The following is a 24,679-nucleotide window of genomic DNA, read 5'->3' on the forward strand; positions in this document are numbered from 1 at the left end:
CTGCTGAAAATCTCAGCAGTTATGTAAACTTGTAACCTGCATATCTTAGGCTTTCTAAGTCCTTTTTGAGTCATTTTTTTGGTGATATTTTCCATTACATGTCTATTACAACATATCCAAAAATCATAACCTGGTTCAAACAACACAGAGCACACCAACCCCACAATGGACCTATGTTGCTGAAAACATAATTTTCAACACATAGTCATTTTACAAGTAAGTAGCAATACCCAACAAAAAGGACAATTCCAAAGATAGATACAATAATACATAGGCAATCCAAAGACATTAAAAGGAGAATAAAACATAGATATAAATATATCATTAAAACATTCAACAAAACATCTCTTGTGAAGAAAGAAAGAGGATGCAAATCTTGGTGGACTTTGGCCTGCACAAATGGCAAAATTACCACATTTTCAACACTTACTTAGATGGATACTCTAACTATCACAGTAGAGAACAAACCTTTCCTACTTCTAGCCTAACTCTTGTAAGAATCTTGTCATCCTTAAAATTTCCTTGCAACATTCAATAATTGCAATATACTTAGCTTCAATGTTAAACAAAACAACACATTTCTGCAATTTTGATTCCCACGATATAGCTCACCCTTAAAAAGTAATTAGATACCCGGATGTGGACTGCCTAAAATTAACATCACCAGTAATGTATGCATTTGTGTATCCATTTTTACATAGATTTTCCATCTTCAAAGCATAGACAAGCTTTAGAAGTACCTCTGCAATATTTAAGAATCCATTTTACAACTTCTCAATGCTCTTGCCTAAATTTGAGAGAAATCGACAGACTATTCCAACTACATAAGTGATATGAGGCCTTGTGCATACCATAATGTAAGCTACCAATTACTGATGCATAATGTACCTTATTCATCAATTCTTTGTCTTTCTCACTTGTAAGATATTGTTTTCAACTAAGCTTGAAATGACTTGTAAGTGGAGATATAACTGGTTTTGCCTTGCTCATGTTGAATCTCTCTAAAATTTTCTCAATATACCTTTCCTAAGATAACCAAAGTTTTATGTTTTATCATGAGTAATCTTCATCCTAAAAATCTATTTTGTCGATCCCAAGTTCTTCATGGCAAAGGATATATTAAGGTCCTTTTTTATAAGGTCCTTTTTTATCATTTCAATTTTACTTGCATCATGACTCACAATTAACATATTTATTCAACATAAAGGAGAAGAGTAATGACATCATTATTAGAAAATTTCTTCAAAAATGCATAGACTGAAGCTGAAATTTTCATATCCATGATCTTCCATGAAAGAGTCAAATTTTTTGTACCATTATCTTGAGGCTTGTTTGAGGCCATATAGGCTTTTCTTCAATATGGAGACAAGATGCTTTTTGCCTTTAATCTTTAATCCTTTAGATTGCTCTATTTAAATCTCTTACTTCACATTCCCATGGAAAAATTAGTATTCACATCAAGTTCTTCAATCTCCAAATTGTTACTAGCTTTAAACCCAACGCAACTCTCATAGAAGAAAAACATTATTACAAGTGAAAATTTTTCTTCAAAATCTATTCGTTGTTTTTGTTTAAACCTTTTCATAGCTTATCTTGCCTTATACTTTAGTTGTGACCAATTTTCTTAAGTGCTCGACTTGAAAACCTGTTTGTTCTTCGAAGCTCTTCTATCATCTGGTAATTATACCAAGTTATATGTGCGATTTTCATGCAATAATTTCATCTCTTTTTGCATAGAATTTATCCATTTGTTTTTCTTCTCAGTGACCACAACTTCTTTATAGCTATCTCATTCTCCCCCATCAATGATTATCACATACTCATAAGATGGATACAAGCTAGAAGATCGTCTTACCCTTGTAGATCTTCTCAGTTGAAGTTTAAGTTGTAGATATTAATGATCTTGCTCATTTAAATTCATAGGCTCATTAATGAGAGGTTTATCCTCTATATTAGAATTAGCTTCTTGAACATCTCCTTTTTCATTGTCATGTCTCATAGATGGAGGAGCTAGAACAATTATTTATTTATTGGTGGACTTTGGTTTGTCATTCTTCTTAAGGTCTTAATGGTTTAACATTCAAAGACTACAACATCTTTGTTTTTGATGACCTTTTTGTTAACGAGATTCCAAAATCAAGAGACAAATTCTTCATGGCCATACTTAATGAAAATGCATTGCCTTGTTCTGTACTTAAGCTTAATCCATTCGTCTCTATGCACATAAATAAATGTCTTACAACCAAAAACCCTAAAGTGGTCATACGAAATATCTTTTCATGTCCAAACTTTTTCTAGTACATCACCATCAAAAGGAACTAAAGGGGACTCCCATTAATAAGGCCCACAACAATTCTCATAGCCTTACCCAAAAGGATTTAGGTAGCTTTACATGAGAGAGCATGCACTTGATTCTATCATTAATTGTCTAATTCATTTCTTTGCAACGTTATTGTGTTGTGTTGTTTTCGTAAAAGATTTCTCCAATCTAATTCTATGAATTTTGCAATGCTCTTTAAATGATCCTCTATATACACCACCATTATCTGCCCAAACTGATACGAGCCTAGGATAATCTGCACCTAAACCCATATTATATTAGCCTGGATCTAATTATGTTCAAGTTCTAATGGTTATCTCAATTCCTAACTAACCTATTATTAGAAACCTTGGTATATCGAAGACGCCACAATAGGTGATGGACCTATTGATAAGTCAAACTAAAACACTCATTCACTAATGGTGTTTTAAGTGTTTAAAAAAGCAAAGAGAATTCAATCTCACAAATAATTTTCTGTATAAAATTCAGGTTGATTTCTTATTGAAAATAAGCCTTTAAATAGGCTAATATTACAAAGAAAAAGCCCTAAAAATTAATTTAAAACCAGACACAAAGTGTTGAGAAAAAGAAAGTAGAGAAAAGGGAAGTGCCTAATTTTTGTTAGTTTCCTAAACTAATTTGGATTAATTAATTTTTTTATTTTGAATTAGGAATTAATTAATTTACAATTGAAATACTAAAATAATAACTTTCCTAAACTTATTTTTACAGCAAAAAAAATAAATAAATATTAAAATAAAAAATAATTTCCTAAAATAAAAAGTCAAAATCAAATTAGGAAACTAGTTGACAAGTTTTACTACTAAGTTATCTTTGACCAATCTCCAGCATGTTTGGGCTCCAAATCAGCTTCCATATGCCATTTAGGATGTCAAATATGATTAATAATAATTCCCACACATTTCCCCTTGATTGCAATAAGTCAAACAAGAAAAAAAGTCAAAGCCAGCGGCAAAACAGCACATTTTCGGCCAAATTGAGAGGCTGTCTGTACATGGCCTTTTTAGATGCTTTTGATTTCATTGATATTCATTGATTTCATGAAGTATTAGAACCATTCCTTGCTGCTCGAAGACCAAATTTGCATGAAAATAGCTACTCGGGTCTATATCAGTCTCCACCACTTGGCGACTTAAAACGGGTCTCGTATCTTCAGGTATTATCATATCCTCTTGAGATTGAATCACTCCATGAATAAATCCAGCCAATTTATCCTTAAATCTCTTAACTTGTGCCCTAGTGATTGGCTCCATCTTCATTTGTATAGGATCCGTACCCCAGCAAGTAGTCTGTTGAAACGGCACTAACAGAATGACATCATTCCTCTCCTCTTGAAAAGGATTTGCCCTCAAATCAAAGTCATCACCTGTAAAAAGGAGATAAGCCAGCATTAGTAAATGTAGCATTAACATTATACTGATCCGGTAAGTTAAGTCTGTAAGCATTTTCTTTAATCCGCTCCAAAACTTGAAAAGGTCCATTCACGCACGGCATAAGCTTTGACTTTCTTTATTTTGGAATCTTTCCTTTCGTAAGTGCAATCAAAGCAAATCTCTTAGGTCAAACACTATCACATCAAAATCTAAAATACATGCTCATTATGGCAAAAATTACATTTTTTAAAGTTAGCAAATATTCTCTTCTTAATTTTCAAATTGCCACAAAGTAAAGCTCTCAACAATGCAAATAAAGTTCTAAATAACAAAAGCATATTTAAATAAGCATCTTTATAATTCATGACCAGAAATGGTTTCTTACTCAAGATGACTTTATTAACATCCCCAAAACTCAAACAAAATAATTTTTTTTCCTTCCTTTTCTTTCTTTTCCTTTCTCACTCATGGATTCATTGAATTTTTCATCACTCTCGGGTTTGTTAAAATTTTTCCACTCACCCTGGGTTTTAGAGGACTTACCTTGGATAGCAAGCTCACATTTTCCCTCTTGAATGGATGGTGGAATCTTTGGGCCATACTCACCTTCTCTTTGAGCCTCTCGGCTTCCCTCCTTTGTTGCATTTGTAGTTGGTCTCTAAAAATCTCATTTGGGGTTAATGGCTCCAGCTTGACCTTTTTACCTTTAAATCTAAAATCAATACAATTTTCTCATCCATAATGAATAGCATCTTTATCAAATTGCTATGGTCTACCTAATAGAATATGTCCGGCATGCATTGGCACAACATCGCACAAAACAACATCCACATATTTATCTATGCTAAATTTTATCTTGGTTTGTTTATTCACTTTCATTTCACCACTATCATTAAGCCATTGTAATCTATATGATTTGGGATGTTTAATAGTTTTCAAGCCTAATTTATCAATCATAATGTTACCAATTACATTTGTACAACTTCCACTATCAATAATCATACTACAAATCTTACCTTGAATTTCACATCGGGTGTGGAAGATGTTCTCTCTTTGAATTTCATCATCATCTTTGTATGCAGCCAGCACTCTCCTAGAAACCAAGCTTAATTTAACATGGGAAGCATTCAAAGTTTCGGTCTCACATTCAAGCTCTTCCTCCGCCCCTTGCTTGGTTTCATCACCACTTTCCTCACTTTCCAATTCTAGCTCACCATTACCCTTCAACCTAATGATCCTTCTATTCGAGCATTGGCTAGCGATGTGTCCTCATCCCTGGCACTTAAAACAAATAATTTCTTTTAATGTTGAAGGTTTAGGATCAAATTTTACCTCATTCTTTGGTGCTTGGACAGATTCGGTCTTGGACTACCTTTTTGGCTGATTGGAACTTTCTTCACCAAGTTTCTGTTTTGGCTTGTTCACAAAGGTAGGATTGTTTCTCTAGCCACTTGGATTTGATCTTCCGCTGTTGGACTCCCCAAACTGTGAGCCTACACCCCTCCTCTTGAATTGATGCTCTAATTTAATAGCCACATGCAACATCTTCTCCAATTCAATATATTGTTGCAATTCTAGTTGATTGGCTATCTCACGATTCAAACCACCAAGGAATCTTGCTATGGTTGCTTCTCTATCCTCATTCATACTTAACCTCATCATAAGAATCTCTATCTCCTTGTAATAATCCTCCACGGACTTACTTCCTTAAGATAAAGATTGAATTCTTTGATGCAGCAACCTATAATAGTATGATGGTACAAACCACTTCCTCATGGCTTCTTTCATTTGTCGCCATGTAGTGATCAAGTCTTCACCAACTCTCCTTTGGGTGTTTTTCTCATTGGTTTACCATTAGAGTGCATAATATCCAAATTCCATTGCTCCCGATTTCACTTTCTTAGCCTCCGAATAGCTGTGGCAATCGAAGATCATCTCCATATGCTCCTCCCATTCCCAGTAAGCCTCCGGTTCACTTTTTCCCATGAAAGGTGCAATGTTTACCTTGATATTCCCTAGATCATTATCTTCATTCCTTATTGGTCTCTCATGAATTAGCCTTTCTTGAGGTTCAAAAATTTCATCAAACCCCTCATCCAAGTCATCTCCAAAGTTACTTCCCCCAAATTCCTCTCTTGGTCGCCCTCGACCTCCATGAGCATCTCACCTTATATGTGGCCCTCCTCATGATGTTTCTATCCTATCCATCCGTTGATCTGTGTTGTCAAATCGGGCATTCATCTGTTGCAATTGCTTCAATATAGCCTTTATGTCTGTTTGCTCACCACTCCCCATAGCTCGTGAACCACTATGGAATCCCATTGACTCTTCTTCATTAATTCTTAAAGGTGGATCTCCTCTTCTCACCCTTGAATCTGCCATGTTAGTATAAATAATAAAAAAATGAAATAAGACCTCACCAAATTGACTCCCACACGTGTTTCACTCAAACAAGAACTCGACACTCGTGTTTCCACACTAATTTTTGCTTTTAACCCTCTTTTGAGCTCACACTCTCTTGCCTTTTTCCTCTCAATGGATTATCTCATAGTTCTAATTAAAACACCCACAAAATCGCAATTAGAACAGAAATATGTTTTAATAAAACATATCAACAAAACAGTAGCAAAAAGCAAGCAATACCGAATGAATTAACAAAACCTAGTTTTCGGCTGTCTAGGCAAAATAAAGCAAATTAATAAGGAAATTTTCGACACTAGCAAGAACTAGACCAGATGGTAAGCAATTAAAGATTAAGGAATAAAATTTAGGAAAAAGAATTTCAAACATGAACAAGAATCAAATCGAACAAATTATAGAATAGTGTTGGCTATTGTCCTCGTAATTTAAGTTTTGCATCAAATCCTAAAACTAATTTTAATCCAAATAATTTAAACACCCAAAATTCAAATATCCAGCAACAAAAATAATTCTCCAAAAACTCAAAATATTGAATAAATAATCACAAACCAGCAGCTCCAAAAAATTTCCAACAAACAAATCAAACTCCGACAAACCGAAATTTTTTTTTTATTCGGCTTTTCTTCTTCCTTTTTTTTTTCCACTCCTAGATCATAAAATAACTGCATTAGCAACACCTAAATTGCAATTCCAACACCAAATAATCTCCAAACCCATGACCTCCAACAAAATACAAAAGTGTAGTTTTTTTTTTTTAATTTGTTCTGTTTTTTTATTTTTTATTTTTTTTTCTTTTTTTGAATAGATGAATGTAATTATTTAAGACTAAAACAGTAAATCAAAATTAGAAAAAACCAAAATTAACAATAACAATGATGAAAAACAACCAAAAACTAGGAAGTAAAAATACGGTAAAACTAGAAAATCCTAATTCAACTAGGAATGAATTTTTTTTTAAAAAAAATACACAGAACATGTATGATGATAGAAGGAACCTTAACCTAATGCTAAAATTACAGAATAACACAATAAAAAATAAAGCAAATAAATATAGATAAAACCTGAAAAAAATTCGGCTTTGATACCAAATGATACAAACCTAGGACAATCTGTACCTAAACCCATATTATATTATCCCATATCTAATTATGTTCAAGTTCTAATGGTCACCTCAATCCCTAACCAATATATGATTATAAATCTTGGTATATTGAAGATGCTGCAATAGGTGATGGAAGGCCTATTAATAAGTCAAACTAAAACACTCATTCACTAATGGTGTTTTAGGTGTTCAAAAGAACAAAGAGAATTCAATCTCACAAATAATTTTCTGTATAAAATTCAAGCTTGATTTCTCATTGAAAATAATCCTTTAAATAGGCTAATATTACAAAGCAAAATCCCTAAAAAACTAATTCAAAACCGGACACAAAGTGTTGAGAAAAGGAAAGTGCCTAATTTTTCTAAGTTTCCAAATTTGGATTAATTAATTCCTTTATTTTGAATTAGGAATTAATTAATTTACAATTGAAATAATAAAATAATAAATTTTCTAAACTTATTTTTCCAGCAAATAAATAAATAAAAATTAAAATAGAAGACTAATTTCCTAAAACGAACAGTCAAAATCAAATTAGGAAACTAGTTGACCAGTTTGACTACTAAGGTATCTTTGACCAATCTTCAGCTTGTTTGGGCTCCAAATCAGCTTCCATATGCCATTTAGGATGCCAAATATGATTAATAATGATTCCCACACGTTGCCCCTTGATTGGAATAAGTCAAACATGAAGAAAAGTCAAAGCTTGCGGCAAAACAGCACATTTGCAGCCAAATTGAGATGCTGTCAGTACAAGTCCTTTTTAGATGCTTTTGATTCTATCTTGGCTGGATTCCATGCCCTCGTAATGATGTTCATTGAGTTAATGAAATGTTAGAACCATTCTTTGCTACTCGGAGACCAAATTTGCACAAAAATAGCTACCAAGATCTGTATCGATCTCCACCATTTGGAGGCTTAAAACGAATCTTGTATCTTTGGGTACTGTCATGTCCTCTTGAAATTTAATCACTCCATGAATAAATTCATCCATTTTTTTCTTAAATAAAAATATGAACTTGTGCCCTAGTGATTGGCCCCACCTTCATTTGTATAGGACCCGTACCCAAGCAGGTGGTCGGTTGAATAGGTACGGGCAGAATTACATCACAAACTAATCTCAACTTTTTTCCAATTTCTCTTTCAAAAGTAGTGTGAAATTGTTTGAAAGTATCAAACACTTGGCTTTTTTTCTTTCAATGAGAAACTCCAAAGTGTTTTTGAGTAGTCTTTAAAAAAAAAAAAAAAAACAACATAGTATTTAGCACCACACAAAATTTTGGCATCCATCAAATAGACACTAGTATGCACTAAATCCAAGATATTGATTTTCTAGAAGGAGGAAAACTTTGGAACATAACTTTATTATTTACCAGTTAAGCAATGTGTGCATACCTTCAAATCTGTACTCTTCAAAGCAAGAATTTTATGTTTCTTGAATAATATTCGCATCCTGTTTTTACTTAGATGGTTAACCCTCGTGTGCCATAACTCAGTAGAAGATTCAGCAATAGTCATAGCCCTTTTTATGTTGCTTTGCTTGCATTGTCTATAAGAAACAATTTCTTATACCTTTAGCAACCACAAAAGACCATCTAATGAGCTTTCATTTTCCATCATCAAAGCAATTTTGATAGCCTTCATCACCAAGTACACTAGTAGATATTAAGTTAAGATGGAGGTCAGGAACATTTTTGACATTTTTCAATAGCAACTAACACCTTTTGTTCATCTCCAAACATACATTTCTAATGCTGCAATCTTACACTCTGCATTATTTCCCATCTTTATATAACTAGATTGTTTGTTGGAATATGATGTGAAGAAATTACATCAAGATATGATGTGATATGAGGTACCAAAGTCAACAACCCATTGAGAATTATTGTGACTTAGGTTTATAGAATCATTGTTACAAAGTATAATGATGTCTCCATTAGATGCTACTATAGTATTATTATCTTCTTTCCTATTATCACCTCTTTATTTATTTTTGTTCCCTTTTTTTACTATTTACACTGATATTTCTTGTGGCCAGGTTGTCCATAGTGAAAGCCTATAAACTCCTTCCTTGGCTTAGCTCTTCCCTATGACTTGTCATCATGTTTGTGATTGTACTATGGAATTCAACTTTTACTACTTTCTAATTTTTCTAAAACAACTACTTGAGATTGTGGATTTATTTCGTGCTCTTTTGTTTTGTTTTCTTCATTTTTCATGCTGTCATAGACCATTCTTATGATAACTTTTCTATCAAAAGCATAATTACTTGATGAAAAAATAATGAGTGGTTCTAGTTATCAGCCAATAAATCCATCAATATCAAGGCTTATACTTTGTCATTGAATGTCATCTACAATGCCCTAAGTTGATTTAACAAATCTTTGAACTTTCTTAGATGCTTTGCCATGGGACTTCAATGTTGATATTTTGGCTTCATAAACTTTTTAATTTAAAAATAAAAAAGCTTACTTTTAAGCAGCTTTTATCTCGAACATCAGTTCTAGGGTCTCCCATAAATGATGAGAATTGGTTTCCTATGCAACAAACAATGTGGCCAACCCATTACCTAATCTTTCCAAAAGCTTTTTTGTTCAAATTTTTTTCCATTTAACGTCATTAATGTTGCTTTGCGTGCCAGCATCTTCTTCTATGGGCTCATAGAGATCATCCTCAAATAACAAATCCTCCATTCTAAACTTCCAATTTGTATAATTTGAAGTCATTAATTTGATTATTGAATGGGATTTGTTGATTCCTTCCTCCATTTAGCTTGCACAAGAAATGATGAAAATCCATCCAAGGCTGTACAACTAACAACCTGCTGGAGTTCTGACCCGATACGGATGAAGACTGAGCCAATCAGTAGAGCTCAAGCCAAGATATTTAGGGAAAACTTGGCTGACTTTATACAGGGAGTAATTAATTCTCAAAAAGGCTTGTCAATACCTGAAGATACAAGACCCGTTTTAAGCATCCAAGTAGTGGAAGCCAATACGGACCCAGGTAGCTGTTTTCGTGCAAATTTGGACTCCGGGCAGTAAGGAATGGTTCCAACATTTCATGAACTCAATGAATATCATTAAGAGGATATGGAATCCAGCCAAGGTAGAATCAAAAGTATCTAAAAGGACTTGTACAGACAGCATCTCAATTTGGCCAAAAATGTACTGTTTAGCCATTGGCTTTGACTTTTCTTCTTCTTTAACTTATTCCACTAAAGGGGGAATGTATGAGAATAATTAGTAATCATATTTGGCATCCTAAATGGCATATGAAAACTGATTTGGAGCCCAAACAAGCTGAAGATTGGTCAAAGATACCTTAGTAGTCAAACTGGTCAACTAGTTTCCTAATTTGATTTTAACTTTTTGTTTTAGGAAATTAGTCTTTTATTTGGTTTCTATTTATTTATTTGCTGGAAAAATCAACTTAGGAAAGTTATTATTTTATTATTTTCATTGTAAATTAATTAATTCCTAATTTAAAATAAAAAATTTAATTAATCCAAATTAGATTAGGAAAGGAGATGAATTTCGGCCAAGCTAGGTTTCCTATTCTTTGGTGGCCGGTTTTACCTAAATAATTAGGGTTTTATTTTGTTCTTTTCTAGCCTATTTAAGGGCTTAATTTTTAGAAGGAACACACTTTAATAATGTTCAGAATTTATTTTGTAAGATAGGATTCTCTTTATTCTCTTTGAACACCTAAAACACCATTAGAGAGTATGTGTTTTAGTTTTGACTTATTAATAGGAGATCCATCACCTATTGTGGCGTCTTCAATATACCAAGGTTTCTAATCACAAGTTGGTTAGGGTTTGAGGTCAATTCATTAAAATAGGGTTTGAGGTCAATTTATTAAAATCTGAACTTAATTGAGATCCAGGCTAATATAATATGGGTTTAGGCGCATGTCGACCTAGGTTCGTATCATATGGTACCAGAGACAAGATTTTGTTCAGGTTAGATCTATCTTACTTGCTTTATTTTGTTTTGTGTTGATCTACAATTTTAGCAATAGATTAAGGTTGCTTCTATCATCATACACATTCTGTATATTATCAAAATAAAAAATAAAAAATTGTTCCTAGTTAAATTCGGTTTTCTTAGTTTTACCGTATTTTTTATTTCCAAGTTTGTTGGGCGTTCTTCATTATTGTCCTTGTTAATTTAGTTTATTATTGATTTTTATTTGCTGTTTCGATCTTAAATATTTGCATTCGTATATTCAAAAAAAAAAAAAGTGTGTTTGCAGCAATATATATAAATTTATAAAAAAATACAAATTTGTATTTTGTTGTTGGTGGTCACAGGTTTGGTGGTTATTTGATGTTGGAATTGCAAATTTGGTGTTGATTCTTGCTGTTGCAGTTGTTTTTATGTTCTATGAGTAAAAAAAAAAAAGAAATCGGTTTGTTGAATTTAGTGTTAAAATTTGTTGCTGGAAATTTCTTGGAACTGCTAATTTGTTGACTATTTATTCAATATTTGGAGTTGCTGGAGATTTATTTTTGCTGCTGGATATTTGAATTCGGGTGCTAAAATTATTTGGATTAAAATTAGTTAAAGGATTTGATACAAAAAAACTTGAATTACAAAGAATAACAACCAATAACTATTCCATAGTTCTGTTTGATTTTATTCTTGTTCATGTTTAAATTTATTTTTCTAAATTTTATTCTTAAATTCTTAATTTCTTACCATCTGGCCCAATTCTTATTGATTCCAAAAATATCTTGGCTAAATTGCCTTATTTTTTATTAGAAAATCCGAGAAATAAGTGTTTAAAAATTCACTTGGTATTGTTTGCTTTTTGCTACTGTTTTGTTGATAAGTTTAATTAAAACATACTTGTAATCTAATTGTTGTTTAGTGGGTGTTTTAATTATAACTTTGAGATCATTTTTTGAATGGAAAAAGGCAAAAGTGTGTGAGCTTAAAATAGGGTAAAAGCCGAAACTAGTGTGCAAACATGAGTATCGAGACCTTGATTGAGTGAAACACATAAAGGAGTGAATTCGGTGAGGTCCTATTTAATTTTTGTGATATTCATACTAACATGGCAGATTCAAGGGTGAGAAGAGGAGATTCACCTTTGAGAATTAATGAAGAGGAGTCCATAGGATTTAAGAGCGATTCCTGAGCTATGGGGAATGGGGAGCAAACAGACATGAGGGCTATCTTGCAGCAATTACAGCAGATGAATACTCAATTTGACAATATATATCAAAGGATAGATAGATTAGAAATATCCTAAGGAGTGCCGAATACAAGGTTTGATGCTTATGGAGGCCGAGGTTGAGGTTGAGGAGGCTGAGAGTGACCAAGAGAGGAATTTTAGGAAGGTAACTTTAGAGACGCCTTGGATAAGGGATATAATGAAATTTTTGAACCTCAAGGAAGGCCAATCCATAGGAGACCAGCAAGGAATGAAGATGATGATCTTGGGAATATTAAGGTCAACATACCGCCTTTCATGGGAAAAAGTGACCCGAAGGCTTCTTTGGAATGGGAGGAGCGAATGAAGATGATTTTTTATTGTCACAACTATTTAGAGGCCAAAAAAGTTAAATTGGCAGCAATGGAATTTGGATATTATGCACTCCAATGGTGGATTAATGAGCAAAACACCCAAAGAAGAGCTAGTGATGACTTGATTACTACATGGCGACAAATGAAAGGAGCCATAAGGAAGCGATTTGTACCATCACACTATCATAGATTGCTGCATCAAAGACTTCAATCTTTATGTCATGGAAATAAGACCGTGGAGGATTATTACAAGGAGATGAAGATGTTTTGATGAGGTTAAACATGAATGAAGAAACCATGGTAAGGTTTTTAGGTGGTTTGAATCGTGAGATAGCCAATCAACTAGAATTGCAACAATATGTAAAATTGGAGGAGATGTTGCATGTGGCTATTAAACTTGAGCATCAAATCAGGAGGAGGGGTGTAAGCTCATGGTTTAGGAGTCTTTCTAACAGCGGGAGGTCAAATCCAAGTGGGTAGAAAAACATTCCTATCTATGAAAGCAAGTCAAAATTGAAACTTGAAGAAGAAAGTTCAAATCAGCCAAAGAGATAGGCTAGAATCGAATCTATCTAAGCACCCAAAAATGAAGATAAATCTGATCCTAAACTTTCAAGATCTAGAGAAATTATTTGTTTTAAGTGCCAGAGATGAGGACACATAGCCAATCAATGCCTAAATAGAATAATCATGGTGCTAAAAGGCAATGGTGAACAAGAATTTGAAAGTGACAAAAGTGGGGGAAAGGCAGAATTGGATGATGAAGAACTTGGAGAGGATGAGCATGAGGAATCCGAAACACTCCAACCTTTAAAGGTTGATTTGAGTTTAGTTGCAAGGGGGGTCCTTACTGTATACAAAGATGAGGATCAAATTCAAAGAGAGAACACTTTCCACACACAGTGTGAAATTTAAGGTAATATGTGTAGTATGATAATTGATAGTGGGAGTTGTACAAATGTGATTAGTAATATTGTGGTTGATAAATTAGGCTTAGCAACAATTAAACATCCCAAACCTTATGGATTACAATGGCTTAATGATAGTGGTGAGATGAAAGTGAATAAACAAGCCAAGGTAAAATTTAACATAGATAAATGTGTGGATGTTGTTTTGTGTAATGTTGTGTCTATACATGTCGGACGTATTCTATTAGGTAGACCATGGGAATTTGATAAAAATGTTATTCATTATGATCGAGAAAATTCTATTGTCCCTAACTTTAAAGGGAAGAAGGTCAAGTTGGAACCATTGACTCCCAAGGAGGTGTATAGAGATCAATTACAAATATAACAAATGAGGGAAGCCGAAAAGCTAAAAGAAAGGACTAATATGGTACCCACAGCAACAACACCAATCTAAGGAGACAAGGCCGAACAAAACCAACCAGGTAAGTGTCCTAAACTCAAACTTGAGGGGAAAGAAAGAGAGAAAGCTGAGAGAGAGAAAGAGAGAGCAAAACCCAAGAGTGAGAGTGGAAAAAGTGACTCCATGAGTGGGAAAGAAAAAGAAAGAAAAGAAAAGAAAAATAAAAATTTTTATCTTAGCTTTGGTTATGTAAATAAAGCCATCTTGAGTAAGAAACCATTGCTGGTTATGATTTATAAAGATGCTTATTTAAAAATCCTTTTGTTGTATAGAACTTTATCTACCTTGTTAAGAGCTTTACTTTATGGAAATTTGAAAATTTGGAAGAGATTATTTGCTAACTTTAAGAAGTGTAATTTTTGCCATAATGAGCATGTATTTCTAGATTTTCTTGTGATAGTGTTTGAACCAAGAGATTTGGTTTGGTTTCACTTATGAAAGGAGAGATTTCCAGAACAAAGAAAGTTAAAGCTTATGCCGCGTGTGGATGAACCTTTTTAAGTTTTGGAGCGGATTAAAGACAATGCCTACAAACTTGATTTAACAGGTGAGTACAATGTTAGTGCCACATTTAATGTTACTGACTTATCTCCTTTTGCTGCAAGTGATGATCTTGATTTGAGGACAAATCCTTTTCAAGAGGAGGGGAATGATGAGAATCCGTCCGAGCCCTCACAACCGACAATCCGCTGGGGTATTGACCCGATAAGGATAAAGATTGGGCCGATAATTAGAGCTCAAGTTAAGAGATTTAAGGAAAACCTCACTGCCTTTATATAGGGAGTAATTAATTCTCAAAAGGGCTTGTCAATACCTAAAGATACAAAACCCATTTTAAGCATCCATGTGGTGGAAGCCGATACAGACCCAGGTAGTTATTTTCATGCAAATTTGGAGGCCGAGCAGTAAGGAATGGTTCCAAAACTTTATGAACTCAATGAATATCATTAAGAGGACATGGAATCCAGCCAAGGAAGAATCAAAAGCATCTAAAAGGGACTTGTACGGATAGCATCTCAATTTGGATGAAAATGTGTTGTTTAGTCGCTGGTTTTGACTTTTTTTCTTGTTTGACTTATTCCAATCAAGAGGCAACATGTAAGAATCATTATTAATCATATTTGGCATCCTACATGGCATATAGAAGCTGATTTGGAGTCCAAACAAGTTGGAGATTGGTCAAAGATACCTTAGTAGTCAAACTAGTCAACTAGTTTCCTAATTTGATTTTAACTTTTTGTTTTAGGAAATTAGTCATTTATTTGGTTTCTATTTATTTATTTAATAGAAAAATCAATTTAGAAAAGTTATTATTTTATTAGTTTCATTGTAAATTAATCAACTCCTAATTCAAAATAAGAAATTAATTAATTCAAATTAGATTAGGAAAATAGGTGATTTTACCTAGATAATTAAGGTTTTATTCTATTCTTTTATAGCCTATTTAAGGGTTTCTTTTTTAGGAGGAACACAACTTTAATAATATTCAAAAAAAATTTTGTGAGATAGAATTCCCTTTGATCTCTTTGAACACCTAAAACACCATTAGAGAGTGTGTATTTTAGTTTTGACTTATCAATAGGATATCTATTACCTATTGTGGTGTCTTCATTATATTAAGGTTTCTAATCACAAGTTGGTTAGAGGGTAAGATCAATCCATTAAAATCTGAACTTAATTGAGACCCGGGCTAATATAATACGGGTTTAAGCGTATGTTGACACCCTAATTATGTAGGTAAAAGCGGCCACCAAAGAATAGTAAACCTAGCTTGGCCGAAATTCACCTCATTTCCTAATCTAATTTGGATTAATTAATTCTTTAATTTTGAATTAGGAATTAATTAATTTACAATGAAAATAATAAAACAATAACTTTCCTAAGTTGATTTGTCCAGCAAATAAATAAATAGAAACCAAATAAAAGACTAATTTCCTAAAACAAAAAGTCAAAATCAAATTAAGAAACAAGTTGACTAGTTTGACTACTAAGGTATCTTTGACCAATCTCCAGCTTGTTTGGGCTCTAAATCAGCTTCCATATGCTATGTAGGATGCCAGATATGATTAATAATGATTTCCACACATTGCCTCTTGATTGGAATAAGTCAAACAAGAAGAAAAGTCAAAGTCAGCACTTAATAGCACATTTTTGGTTAAATTGAGATGTTGTCTGTACAAGTCCTTTTTATATGCTTTTGATTCTGCCTTGGCTGGATTCCATGTCCTCTTAATGATATTCATTGAGTTCATGAAGTGTTGGAACCATTCCTTACTACTTGGAGTCTAAATTTGCATAAAAACAGCTACCCGGGTCCGTGTCGGTTTCCACCATTTGGATGTTTATAACGGATCTTGTATCTTCGGGTATTGACAAGCCCTTTTGAGAATTAATTACTCCCTGTATAAAGGCACCTATGTTTTCTTTAAATTTTTTAGTTTGAGGCTTAGTGATCAGCCCAGTCTTTATCCATATCGGATCAGCACCCCAGCGGGTTATCAATTGTGCCAGCTCGAGCAAATTCTCATCAAGAAATATATCAAAATAATGATCAATAAAGTGGACACGAGAATACATTACCCTTTGAACATATGATACTAACCTAGGTCGACTCACGTCTAAACCTGTATTATATTAGCCGGATCTTAATGAAGTTCAAGTTCTTATAGAAAAACCTATGATTATAAACTTTTGTATAATGAAGACATCACAATAGGTTATGGAAGTCCTATTGATAAGTCAAAATTAAAACACTCACTCTTTAATGGTGTTTTAGGTGTTCAAGAAGAATAAAGAGAATTATATCTCACAAATAATTTTCTGAATAATATTAAAGGTGTGTTCTTTTTCAAAATTAAGTCTTTAAATAGGCTAGAGTCAAAAAACAATAAACCCTAAAAACATAAGAAAAAACCAGGCAAAAAGATTAGGAAACCTAATGTGGCCGAATTTTTTCTTTCTTTTCCTAATCTAATTTTGATTAATGAATTCTTTTACTTTGAATTATGAATTAATTAACTTACAATGAAAAAAAAATAATAACTTTTCTAAGTTCATTTGTCTAGCAAATAAATAAATTGAAACCAAATAAAAAATTAATTTCCTAAAACAAAAAGTCAAAGTTAAATTAGAAAACTATTTGATTATCTTTTTAACTAAGCTGTCTTTAACAAATTTTTGTCCAATTTAAGCTTCAAATCAACTTCCATATGCCTTATAGGATGCCAAATATGATGATCATTGAGTCCCACATGTTGCCCTTGATTGGAACAAAGAAAAAATGCCAACTTAGCAAAATACAATAAAACCAGCAACAAAATCCAGTAAAACCGGCCAAAATTTCTCCTATGCGCATAAGCTTATTTTGTTTACCTTTGATTCTATCTTGCTTTAATTCCATGATCTCTTAGTGATAATCATTGAATCCATGAAAAGCTGGAACCATTTCTTACTGTTTGGAGTCTATATTTGCACAAAAACAGCTATCTGGATCCATATCGGCTTCCACCACTCGGATGTTTAAAACGGGCTTTGGCGAAAATATATTACTTATCAATATCTTAAATTCCAAATTTTTCTAATGAAAATTATATTCACAAAATTTTGTTAATATGATAGTTTCTATGTTTACATACTATATGTTAGTAAAAAAGTTATGTCTTTCTTTTTCAGCTTTTATTTTACTTCTAAAAGTTTAATTGTTATTTTTATTTGATCGAAGTTCTATTTATCAAAAGTTAGGCAGCAATTTTTTATGTAAATAATATACATATTTTCAATTTTCGGCTAAAAAGTGGTATTGGGTCAAGGGTTTTCTAAACCCGAACCGGCCCAAATTGAGGATTCCCTCCAAATCCTGCCCAATTCCTCTGCTTTCCCTCATATGCCGCGTAGCTATCTTAGGGTTTTGGTTTTTGGGAAGCCGAAGTCTCTAACGCCTCTGTATATCTCTCTCTCTCTCTCTCTCTCTCTCTCTGAATTCGATCCCGACGGAATGAGCAGGTCAGGTCAACCTCCAGATCTCAAAAAGTAAGCGCCTTCTGCTGCTTTCTCAAGTTTATAATCTCTGTTCCATGCTCTATATGTTACACTATTTAGGTCTTTAGACTATCTTCTAGATTTTTAACAGCCGCTCTTCTTTGACAGGTACATGGACAAGAAGCTCCAGAGTAAGTCCTTTGTCACATTTTTTGGGGATGCTCTGCTATTTTTTTTTTTTTTTTTGGGTTATTTGTTTCCAGTAATTTTCCGTCCACTGTATTCCTGTTGTTTGACTATCCACAAGTCTAGCTAAAATTGACAAGTATCGAGCTAATTACTGGCTTATTGTTTCTTGAGTTTGGTTTTAGATAATGCTTGTGCGGAAAAGAAAATGCTTGCTTTGTTTCCTCTTGATTTCAAGTTTCTTTGTTTATTTTTTGGGAAAATCTTAATGGGTTAGTATTATTAAAATGTGAATTTTGTGTCGTTTTGTTGTGTTGGTTGTACTCTATTTTAACAGTTGACGTTTCCCTTGACACAATTAGCTATTTAATTTGTAAAGATTGAAATTTGGACGCTGGTTTCGTTTAGTTGGGCAAATTATACGTTACTGTTGATAATGGTGGTTTTGGCTTTATATCGATGCAAAAATTTAGCGGTGTGCATTGTAGCTTTAGGTTGCGCTTGGGGATTAAGGTGTTAAAATCAACAAAACTCGGGTCCTTTTGTGACATTCTTCTAGTACATGATTCATTTTTCAGAGATGATATTATATGGGCCTCTGTTTTCTATTTTGTAGTCACAACGTTTATTTTATATGTCATGCGGTTTATAAGTCGTGGAGAAATCTTCTGTTGTGCCTTTGTAAACCTTTTATGTTTCTTAAAACAAATACTGACCCCTTTGAAGTGCATGATGAGATGTCCTTTTTCGTTTTCATATATGTATGAAGATCCAATTTTTTACGAATTTCTTTTCGTTGAAATCTATTGGTTATTTGTATATCAATGCTTGTTCTTTTAGTTAAAGATTTGATCCAGGATCCTCTTGGACATGTGGCTCCTCTACAATCCAAATAGGCTTTGCGAAGTATGGCTATTGGGAAGAGCTTTATTGGTCTGATGCTTAATGTCCTATGTGAAGCCCCTTTTTTTCTTTAAAAAAATTATATTTCTTAGATGGTGGGTTAAATCTTTCTATCCATGAACTGCTAGAGTATAAACTCACATTCACTACATTCTTTATATTGGTGAAATAAGACTTTTGGATAGCGCTATGCGGGTCTCACGAATAGCGGGTCTCACAAATCTATAACTTTTTAGCAAATCATCTTGTGAACCTAATTATATTCTGAGTAAAGGATCATAACAATGATCAACTCTATTTGAACCATGTTTGACAAGTTGGTTATCTATATCAGCTAGTTGGAATATGTTTAAGAACTATGTAGTACATGCAGAATTCTGCCTTATAGTGGTATGCATGGGTCACCTTTTTACTTGTAGTCCTCATATTGTTTGCAATATGCATCAGCAAGATCAGATGACTTAGATCAAATATACCTGGAGCATGCGTTGGGCTTTTATTGATGTTTCTATGGCCTACCCCATTTCCACTTTTTGTCACTATTTAATAGGATTGAACATGTATAAATCTTTCCTTGGCTTGTAGTTAAGTCAGGGGCAAGAAAATGTGCACATTTTTTCATCCACAGTTCCAGGACTAACAAATCTTTAGGCTAATATATAAATTACTGTAATGTGCATTTTAGGAACTTAGTACAACTGGAAATGCTGATTTAACTGGTATTTTCACCATGTAGTAAAACTGAATGCAAATCGGATGGTTGTTGGAACACTTCGTGGATTTGATCAATTCATGAATCTTGTGGTTGACAATACTGTGGAAGTGAATGGCAATGAGAAGACCGACATAGGCATGGTGGTGGGTCTCCACTGTTATCTTTTTTTTTGTTATCTGTAGTCTGCTTCCCTCTTAACTAATTTAGCATTTTGCAACTAATAATACTTCTATTGTTGCAGGTCATCAGGGGAAATAGTGTGGTCACTGTTGAAGCTCTTGAACCAGTGGCCAGATCACAGTGATTATGGCTTTGTAGGGATATGATCCGATACATAGCTGCTAGTATGGAAGAACCATGTTTTGTAGTTTTTAGTTTAGTGGTGGTCAAGACTCTTAACTGTGGGGTTCTTTTTCATATCTCTAGATTCCCCTTCAGAAGCTGACTTTATTAAGTATAATATGAATTTTTATTGAATAGCAGTTAAAGTAAGCTAGGAAATATGCAATCAGTTCGTGCAGCCTGAATGCTGATTGTAGTTTGATGAGGTAGCAAAGAGTATATATTTTTAATATATCTATTTTATCTATTGAATATTAATATCATATTTTTATGAAAAAAAATTAAAATGATATACACCTTTCTCACGTTTTTAATGTTGTAGTAAACTAATGATAATTTTTTTAAGGGCAAATAACAACTATGTTTCTAATGTGGCACTAAATTAACGATAATATTATTTTAGGGTAAATAACAATTAACTTAATAGTTTATTTTAATGTGGTACTAAATTAACGATAATATTATTTCAGGGTAAATAACAATTAACTTAACAGTTTGTTTGTATTATTAGAAGTCCAAATGTAAACGTCAGAGAGTTTATGTGAGGTTTTATATAACTAAAGCTTCTATTTGATTTGTGCTATTACTATCCCTCCCAGGTGTTGTCTAAGCCAGCGTAAACTTGCCCTGGGCAAAATGGGTGCATGCAAAATTAATATAATTTTTGTCAATTGCAATTGACGTACCAAAATTGGTAACAATACTCTGGTTAATATAGACTGTCGAAATTACATAGAAGCAGCCAGATTGACTATTTTTAGGCGAGTTTTTCATAAGGAAAAGCTCAAATTTGAACACAAGGCTTGGTGGGAAATTCCCGTATATGTCTTATTATTTGAATGTCCTCCATATTGTTCTTGACTTGCAGTATGCTGATCTACTATAATATCGTTTCTTAAGTCAACATAAACTTAGCTCCATTGTAGCTTGATATATTAAAAAAAGCTTCGCTTTTCTAAATAGGTCTACTTTTATACATCTTCCTTTAATCATCAACTATATCTACCATGGTGGCCAAGAGTATCATTCTTCTTTTACACGTTTACCTTTCTCTAGTAATTCAATCTTCAATCCAAGCTGGATAATAATTTATTTGTATTATCAAAAGTTCAAATTTAAATAACAGTTTATGGGAGGTTTTCTATAAGTAAAGCTTCTATTTGTTTAGACCTATTCCTATCCCACCAAAGTGGGGTCTAAGCCGGCTTAAACTTGCCCATGATACGGGTCAAATTAGGTGCATGTAAAATTAATACGATTTTTGCCAATTGCAATAGACTGATCAACAGAACTGCTACTATGGGCAAAGTGGGGTACCATATGGGTCAAATTAGGTGCATGTAAAATTAATATGATTTTTCCCAATTGCAATAGATGTAGCAATGTAGCAACAGGACTGCTACTGTGAGCAAAGTCCAGTGCCATAAGATGGGCGACAACTATTAATAACCATTAGATTTGTACAATTCCATTCTGGATGCTTCTTCCCTAACAAGTGATGGACAATTCCTCCACAATAGCATAGCATTTTTGGACCTATCAGAATAGGCAACAATATTCTTTGGTTAATATAGACTATCGAAATTACAAATAAGCAGCTAGATTGACTGTTTCGTAGCTTGTTTAAGGCGAGTTTTCCAAAAGTAAAAGCTCAAATTTGAATGCAAGGCTTGGTGGAAATTTCCGAATGTGTCTTGTTATTTGAATATTAGTTGAATGCCCTCTATATTGTTCTTGACTTGTATGCTTATCTATCATAATATTGTTTCTTAAGTCAACACAAACTTAGCTCCATTGTAGCTTGATACATAAACAAATGCTCGCTTTTCTAAATAGGCCTTCATAAAAGTATTCTATGTATCGCCCTTTAATCGTCAACTATATCTAACATGGTGTCCAAGATTATTGTTATCCTTTTCCAAAATTTCCTTTCTCTAGTACTTGAACATTCAAGAGCACAATCTTGGATTCAAGCTGGATACCGGTTTCATGGCAGTGAATTTCCCATTTCAAATATAAACTCTGCACTCTTTACTCACATCATTTGTTCTTTTGCAGAGGTTAAATCTTCCACCTAGGAGCTCTCCTTCCCTTCCTCTCATGAACAACAATTCTCCTCCTTCACAGCCATTGTCAGCCTAAAGAACCCATCAATCTCCGCCCTTTTTCGATTGGGGTTGAGAAGGCAAACTACTCGGTCATCTCAACCTTTTTGAGCAACTCATCTTACAGAAAGTCTTTCTATGATTCTTCAATAAAAGCTGCCAGGCTTTATGGTTTCCAAGGACTGGACTTTCCTTGGGGCAATGCAAGCACAACCCCGGACATGACAAACAAGGGCACCCTATTCGAAGAGTGGAGAGCTGCTGTGAATTCTGAGGCTAGAAACATAAGCCATGCACAACTTATGTTGACTGCTGCTGTCAAATCCTCACCAGATGTGGGTGGAATTGCTTCTTTGCCCGTAGAATCAATTCTCCGCAATCTGGATTGGATACTTGGTATGCCTTATGGGTACCATAGTCCAAAAGATAACTTTACTGGTGCTTATGCTGCTTATGTTGCTTTACATAACCCATCAAGCCAATCAATTATAAAGTATAGCTTCAATTAATGGATTATTAGAGGATCAGATCCCGCCAGATTGGTTCTGGGCATGCCTTTCTACAGCTATGCTTTGACACTTGCAAATCCCAGAGATTGGTTCACCAGCAGTTGGGATTTCAAATATTGATGAAGCAGCCATGAGCTACAAGGAAATTCGGGATTATTAGGAAGCAAATAATCCTAAAGTGAAAAACAATGCTACATATGTAGTGAGATACATCACTGTTGGAACAAAGTGGATCAGCTTTGATGATGCTGAAATTGTTAAAACCAAGGTTTCTTATGCGAAGGATATGAAGTAACGCGGGTATGCTGCCTGGATGGTCTCCCATGATGATGATAATTGGGAGCTTTCTCTTGCGGGTAGGCAAATCAAAAGCATATTTGTGTGCACTATTTGAACTTTCTGCAAAATACTGTTTATTCCACAGGTTTCAAGAACACACTGATCTCTGACAATTTCACTAATAAATTAATTATATGGTCAGCTAAAGAAAGTGCGAACAGCGGGAAACAGAAGTGGCGATTAATAATAATCATTTTGACAACAGAAGCTACAGCTATTTTCCTCTTTACTTTCTATTTTGTATTACTTCCGGAGGAGAATGCTCAAGTCGAAAGGTATATCTTCTGTAACTATAAATCTCATTTACAATTATGAATAGAGGGTGGGTATTGTTATTCTAAATATGGGTTTCTACTGCTAAATACATAAACACCAGATGCACATTTAAAAAGAATATGATAGAAAAACCTGTTAGTCGAGGTAAGAATTTGATTTTTTGGCCTTAAAACAATTTTCGCCCCGCACTGGTGCTCAATGGATTGATAGATGACGAATGGCTCCCAGGTACAACAACTACTTTTTCAAAATAGTGGCACTCCAAATTCCCAAAAGCAATGAACAATTTTAATGCTTTACTTTCCCTCTGTTTTTTATATGAATGAATGATAAAAACAAAATAACAAAAATTTCTTTCTATTCTTATGTTTCAATTGTGGAAAAGAAATTGTTATTATAGGAAATATTACACCTATATGAAGAAACTCAATGTTTTAGAATATATGAAGCGTTAAAAGTTGCTTCGTTTATAATAACAGGTACCTTTCCACTTTAAAGACGTGTTATTTCATTAGAATATTGTTTGTTATTATTTTATTTATTTGTTTATTTATTTTAAGATAAAATTCCAGTATTTTAAATATTATAGCAACTAAATAAATAAATAGTATTTATAATTTCTATTCACAAAATTCCTTCAATCCCCACATGAATAGAAATTAGTGCAAGATGATTATGCCGACACTAAAGAGAGTTTGACAAAAAGAGATTGCATCAGGATAGATAGCTTTCGCCTTGAATCGTCCTTAGTGAATAGTTATCGAGTTTACTTGTCGATCAATATGCATAATGCTTTGAATTGTCGACTTTTGATGTAAACTGAGACAATAACCAACACACAATTCCTTTTCTGCACAAAATTTGTTCTTATTGTTGTGTTCATTTTGGTTTTAACCAACCTGGTTTTCATAAGTGCTTTAGATAATTACGCTTTTTATAATTCTCATAGAAGCGGCCCCACTTCTACACTTATATAGATGACTTTCTATAAGAAATATCCTGCCATATTTTACTTGGATTTCCAATATATAGACATCATTAAAAGCATAGCTTATCCTAATAACACATTGCAGGCAATACTGTTTCACTTTAGAAATGGGAAGACGTATTTTCTCTTTTAATACTTCATAGTATTTCTTGTGAATCATACATACTTACATTGTCCCATTGAATGTAGACCCTGGGATCAA

At 33.5% G+C, this 24,679-nt stretch overlaps 2 protein-coding genes across 4 annotated transcripts; both read left to right on the forward strand.

Moving 5' to 3' along the window:
* The first annotated feature begins 18,005 nt into the window (after positions 1–18,005).
* On the forward strand, positions 18,006–20,395 carry LOC107427065 (probable small nuclear ribonucleoprotein G). Of its 3 annotated transcripts, XM_048467399.2 has the most exons (5): positions 18,006–18,165; positions 18,283–18,305; positions 19,141–19,233; positions 19,940–20,061; positions 20,160–20,395. In XM_048467399.2, exons 3-5 carry the CDS (start codon positions 19,209–19,211, stop codon positions 20,220–20,222), a joined length of 210 nt encoding a protein of 69 aa, XP_048323356.2. In that variant the 5' UTR covers positions 18,006–18,165; positions 18,283–18,305; positions 19,141–19,208; the 3' UTR covers positions 20,223–20,395. The 3 variants fall into 3 exon arrangements, with proteins under 3 accessions (XP_048323356.2, XP_015892889.2, XP_048323357.2); XM_016037403.4 differs by lacking the exon at positions 19,141–19,233 and having other exon boundaries at positions 18,009–18,165; XM_048467400.2 differs by lacking the exons at positions 18,006–18,165; positions 18,283–18,305; positions 19,141–19,233 and adding an exon at positions 19,260–19,298.
* A 1,754-nt stretch (positions 20,396–22,149) lies between these two features.
* LOC112490401 (class V chitinase-like) lies at positions 22,150–22,874 on the forward strand. Its single transcript, XM_060813223.1, has 2 exons — positions 22,150–22,244; positions 22,388–22,874. The coding sequence occupies exons 1-2, from the start codon at positions 22,150–22,152 to the stop codon at positions 22,872–22,874; spliced, it is 582 nt and encodes a 193-aa protein (XP_060669206.1).
* The last annotated feature ends 1,805 nt before the right edge of the window (positions 22,875–24,679 follow it).

Source organism: Ziziphus jujuba, chromosome 1 (assembly GCF_031755915.1).
Source record: "Ziziphus jujuba cultivar Dongzao chromosome 1, ASM3175591v1".
Taxonomy (NCBI): domain Eukaryota; kingdom Viridiplantae; phylum Streptophyta; class Magnoliopsida; order Rosales; family Rhamnaceae; genus Ziziphus; species Ziziphus jujuba.

Coding starts and splice junctions, on each gene's coding strand:
- LOC107427065 (XM_016037403.4), top strand. CDS start 18,020: ATGCCGCGTAGCTATCTTAGGGTTTTGGTTTTTGGGAAGCCGAAGTCT. Junction 18,166..18,282: donor CAACCTCCAGATCTCAAAAA/GTAAGCGCCTTC, acceptor CTTCTTTGACAG/GTACATGGACAAGAAGCTCC. Junction 18,306..19,939: donor CATGGACAAGAAGCTCCAGA/GTAAGTCCTTTG, acceptor TTCACCATGTAG/TAAAACTGAATGCAAATCGG.
- LOC112490401 (XM_060813223.1), top strand. CDS start 22,150: ATGGTGTCCAAGATTATTGTTATCCTTTTCCAAAATTTCCTTTCTCTA. Junction 22,245..22,387: donor TGGATTCAAGCTGGATACCG/GTTTCATGGCAG, acceptor CCTCCTTCACAG/CCATTGTCAGCCTAAAGAAC.